The 5,370-nt window shown below is 34.1% G+C and overlaps 1 protein-coding gene across 1 annotated transcript in view; it reads right to left on the reverse strand.

Annotated features, from left to right (window-relative positions):
* Positions 1–1,912: 1,912 nt before the first annotated feature.
* Positions 1,913–5,370, reverse strand: part of LOC144539015 (GPN-loop GTPase 1-like) — an 18,342-nt gene continuing 14,884 nt past the window's right edge. The window contains exon 13 of the mRNA XM_078283343.1: positions 1,913–2,506. Within this exon, the coding sequence (XP_078139469.1) occupies positions 2,400–2,506 (107 nt within the window). The 3' untranslated portion in view covers positions 1,913–2,399. The remainder of the gene's footprint in view (positions 2,507–5,370) is intronic.

Genomic DNA, 5,370 nt, shown 5'->3' on the forward strand with positions numbered 1-5,370 from the left:
ATCCTACGTCGGCCAATCAGGAGCCAGGTAACACTAGTCTGCGGTCAGTCGGCCAATCAGGAGCCAGGTGTTAACAGCTGGGCGTTCAGTCACTTCAGCAAACAGGAAGTTTAAAAGGAAACGTTGCAAAGTGTTAACAGGTTTTTATTGTTTACAGGTTTTTATTGGCTGAGACAGAGATTCTGTTCCTGAAAAATTCTCCAAACCGTGTGTGACAGCCGTTCGTCAGCAGCCAATGAAAATGCAGAATCTCCCTGACCGAGATCAAAGGAACCTTAGAAGCCGTCGCAAAACGTTTCACACCGCCGGGAGAAACACAATTTTATTTATGAGTCAATTAACCTAAAAACACAAATATGATCAAATCTACTGCAGAACCAGATTTGAAAACAACAGATACAGAAGAAGAGAGCAGGAACACATGAAGCCACAAGACTGAACCAACAGAACCAAATAAAATGAAGAAGAAGAAGAAAAAATAAGGAAGTCGTGTCTGAAGCGTCGTGACATTTTCTGATCTGCTGCCAGATCTGATGTTTGTTCTGTTGTCAGGAGGAGGAGAACCGGAGGAACAGATAGAGGGAGGAGGAGAACCGGAGGAACAGATAGAGGGAGGAGGAGAACCGGAGGAACAGACAGAGGGAGGAGGAGAGCCGAGGGAACAGAGGGAGGAGGAGAACCGGAGGAACAGAGGGAGGAGGAGAACCGGAGGAACAGACAGAGGGAGGAGGAGAACCGGAGGAACAGACAGAGGGAGGAGGAGAACCGGAGGCGGCGGCTGAATGTCAGCTGACTCACGGCTGCAGGCGGCAGCTGCAGCTGCTCAGAGGATTTTTCTTTTCAATTTTCAGTTTATTTGCTGCTTGTTGCTTCTGTTTTAACTTTATTCTGTTTTCTTGTTTCTGTATTCTGTTCTGTGCTGCAATGAGCTGTTTTCTTTTTTTTCATATTTTCATATTTTAAATGTTTATAAATAAATTAGCGTCTATAAAAAACACCTGTTCAAATTGTTTGCATTAACAAAATGCACAATAAAAAAACATACAGTATTGTGCAAAAGTCTTAGGCACATGTAAAAAAGCAAAGATGCTTTTAAAAATAATGAAGTTTCTAAATATAAAACAAGTGACTGTAAAGAGCCGTCTGACACACCGATGCAGCACAGTGCTGAACACACAGGCCACTTTGTTAGGTACACCTGTCTACTGCCGGCTGCTGCAGACCGTCCTGCTGTTCTGAACCAGCCTGCCGCTGACCTCTGACCTCTGACCTCTGTCATTAACAAGCTGTTTCCTCTGAACTCTACCGGCTGCAGTGAGAAACTGTTTCTGATGCTGAACCAGCAGACTAAAACTAAACCTCTTCCTGAGAGAGAGAGAGACAGAGAGAGAGAGAGAAGCTCGTTTCTAACAGGAGTTCGGTCTGCTTCGTATTTTTTTGGAGAAATGTGTCAAAATGATTCAGCTGCTCCCTCCATAGTAAAACAGTATCACCCCCCCCCCTCTTCCTTCCCGTTTCACCACGCTGTGTTTGAGCGTGACTGTGGGCGAGCGAGGGAGCGAGCGAGCGTGACAGCAGATGGTCCGGAGGCGGAGAATCCAAATCATTCAGTAACTGAATGAAGGCAGAGGCTCAGAAACACAGAAACACAGTTCTGTATGAGCTGACAGCCGAGAGTCTGCAGTTATTAACCATCCATCCATTCATCTATCCATCCATCTATCCATCCATCCACAAGTGACTGCAGCACCTTACAGAACCATGAGTTCCTGTATCAGCTGATGGATCTTCACTGTTAACAGGTGGAGTGCGGGGGGGGGGGGGGGTTGAATCATGCAGGATCTTTACACCTCCAGCTGTTAGACCGCTCCCTAAGAGTTCATGATACATCAAAGTGGGAGTGAAACTCAGTATCACTTTTATTTTGCAGATCATAAAAGCTTTCAGAAACATAATTGAATAGTTATGAAAAAGAGGAACACAAAACAAATATTTCCTACGATATAAAAATATAGATTTTCAAGGGAAGAACATTCTGCATTATCACACTGGAGAAAACATGGAAGATGTTGCTTCATGAAGCTCCATCAGCTTTTTACTGAATAAATCTCCCAGTATCAGTGGAGAAACTCTGTCTGCAACCAGCCGCCGACCTGAAGGAGCTTCAGCAACTTCAGTCTTAGAAAACTGCCTCCAGGTGATAGTCTGTCCCATAACGGTCTGCCTCCAGGTGATAGTCTGTCCCATAACGGTCTGCCTCCAGGTGATAGTCTGTATCATACAGAGATAAACACTGGAGTCCTGATCTGTCCATTTCCTCCACATCATCCAGTGTCATCGTGATGTCATTGTGATGTCATTGTGATGTCACTGTCCTTTCTTCCTAGGAGGGTCAGAGGTCAGGGTCCCTCAGGCTTCACTGACTTCCTGTTTCGTACCTGAACCACTTCCTTCCTCTCTTTCAGGAAGTTGCCAAAGGCGTTGCTTTCTTTGCTCTCCTCCGTCACTGAAGAGGAAAGAAGAAGAAAACATGTTAAAGCTGCACTAAACGATTTTCTGACCACTAGAGGCCGGCGGCAACCGCAACACATTTGTAAATAAACCCACAGCAAGACTACTGGACTACGGAAGCCCCAAAGGACAAATCTAGTGAAGCACCGTGCATAAATGCTAACAGCTAAGCTAACCGTACCTACAGAGAAGTCACTGGTTACCAGTCTCACTTTCTTTCTCCTGCTGAAGGTCACATGACCCACAATGACAAGTGAAGAGACAGGTAGCAAGTTTACTGGTTTAACAAGTTTACTGGTTTAACAAGTTTACTAGTTTAACAAGTTTATAGTTTAACAAGTTAACTAGTTTAATAAGTTTACTAGTTTAACAAGTTTATAGTTTAACAAGTTAACTAGTTTAATAAGTTTACTAGTTTAACAAGTTTATAGTTTAACAAGTTAACTAGTTTAATAAGTTTACTGGTTTAACAGGTTTATAGTTTAACAAGTTAACTAGTTTAATAAGTTTACTAGTTTAACAAGTTTATAGTTTAACAAGTTTACTAGTTTAATAAGTTAACTAGTTTAACAAGTTTACTGGTTTAACAAGTTTATAGTTTAACAAGTTTATAGTTTAACAAGTTAACTAGTTTAACAAGTTTACTGGTTTAACAAGTTTACTGGTTTAACAAGTTTATAGTTTAACAAGTTAACTAGTTTAACAAGTTTACTGGTTTAACAAGTTTACTGGTTTAACAAGTTTATAGTTTAACAAGTTTATAGTTTAACAAGTTAACTAGTTTAATAAGTTTACTAGTTTAACAAGTTTATAGTTTAACAAGTTAACTAGTTTAATAAGTTAACTAGTTTAACAAGTTTATAGTTTAATAAGTTTACTGGTTTAACAAGTTTATAGTTTAACAAGTTTACTAGTTTAATAAGTTTACTAGTTTAACAAGTTTATAGTTTAATAAGTTTACTGGTTTAACAAGTTTATAGTTTAACAAGTTTACTAGTTTAATAAGTTTACCAGTTTAACAAGTGTACTGGTTTAACAAGTTTACTAGTTTAATAAGTTTACTAGTTTGATAAGTTTAGTAGTTTAACAAGTTTACTAGTTTAATAAGTTTACCAGTTTAACAAGTGTACTGGTTTAACAAGTTTACTAGTTTAATAAGTTTACTAGTTTGATAAGTTTAGTAGTTTAATAAGTTTAGTAGTTTAACAAGTTTAATACGTTTACTGGTTTAACAAGTTTACTAGTTTAATAAGTTTACTAGTTTGATACGTTTAGTAGTTTAATGTTTATTAGTTTAATATGTTTACTATTTAATAAGTTTACTAGTTTAACAAGTTTACTAGTTTAACAAGTTTAATATGTTTACTGGTTTAACAAGTTTACTAGTTTAATAAGTTTACTGGTTTAAAAAGTTTACTAGTTTAACAAGTTTACTAGTTTAACAAGTTTAATATGTTTACTGGTTTAACAAGTTTACTAGTTTAATAAGTTTACTAGTTTGATAAGTTTAGTAGTTTAATAAGTTTACTAGTTTGATAAGTTTAGTAGTTTAACAAGTTTAATATGTTTACTGGTTTAACAAGTTTACTAGTTTGATAAGTTTAGTAGTTTAATGTTTATTAGTTTAATATGTTTACTAGTTTAATAAGTTTACTGGTTTAAAAAGTTTACTAGTTTAACAAGTTTAATATGTTTACTGGTTTAACAAGTTTACTAGTTTAATAAGTTTACTGGTTTAAAAAGTTTACTAGTTTAACAAGTTTAATATGTTTACTGGTTTAACAAGTTTACTAGTTTAATAAGTTTACTAGTTTGATAAGTTTAGTAGTTTAATAAGTTTACTAGTTTGATAAGTTTAGTAGTTTAATAAGTTTACTAGTTTGATAAGTTTAGTAGTTTAACAAGTTTAATATGTTTACTGGTTTAACAAGTTTACTAGTTTGATAGGTTTAGTAGTTTAATGTTTACTAGTTTAATATGTTTACTAGTTTAATAAGTTTAGTAGTTTAATGTTTACTAGTTTAATAAGTTTACTAGTTTGATATGTTTAGTAGTTTAATAAGTTTACTACTATAGTTTGATAAGTTTAGTAGTTTAATAAGTTTACTAGTTTAATAAGTTAACTAGTTTGATATGTTTAGTAGTTTAATGTTTAGTAGTTTAATAAGTTTACTAGTTTGATATGTTTAGTAGTTTAATAAGTTTACTACTATAGTTTGATAAGTTTAGGAGTTTAATAAGTTTACTAGTTTAATACGTTCACTGGTTTAATAAGTTTACTGGTTTAACAAGTTTACTGGTTTATTAAGTTTACTAGTTTAACAAGTGTACTGGTTTAATATGGTTTAATATGTTTACTGGTTTAACAAGTTTAATATGTTTACTGGTTTAATAAGTTTACTAGTTTAATAAGTTTACTAGTTTGATAAGTTTAGTAGTTTAATAAGTTTACTAGTTTGATAAGTTTAGTAGTTTAACAAGTTTAATATGTTTACTGGTTTAACAAGTTTACTAGTTTGATAAGTTTAGTAGTTTAATGTTTATTAGTTTAATATGTTTACTAGTTTAATAAGTTTACTGGTTTAAAAAGTTTACTAGTTTAACAAGTTTACTAGTTTAACAAGTTTAATATGTTTACTGGTTTAACAAGTTTACTAGTTTAATAAGTTTACTAGTTTAATAAGTTTACTAGTTTAATAAGTTTACTAGTTTGATAAGTTTAGTAGTTTAATAAGTTTACTAGTTTGATAAGTTTAGTAGTTTAACAAGTTTAATATGTTTACTGGTTTAACAAGTTTACTAGTTTGATAAGTTTAGTAGTTTAATGTTTACTAGTTTGATAAGTTTAGTAGTTTAATG

This window comes from Centroberyx gerrardi, chromosome 1 (genome assembly GCF_048128805.1).
Source record: "Centroberyx gerrardi isolate f3 chromosome 1, fCenGer3.hap1.cur.20231027, whole genome shotgun sequence".
In the NCBI taxonomy this organism is placed as follows: domain Eukaryota; kingdom Metazoa; phylum Chordata; class Actinopteri; order Beryciformes; family Berycidae; genus Centroberyx; species Centroberyx gerrardi.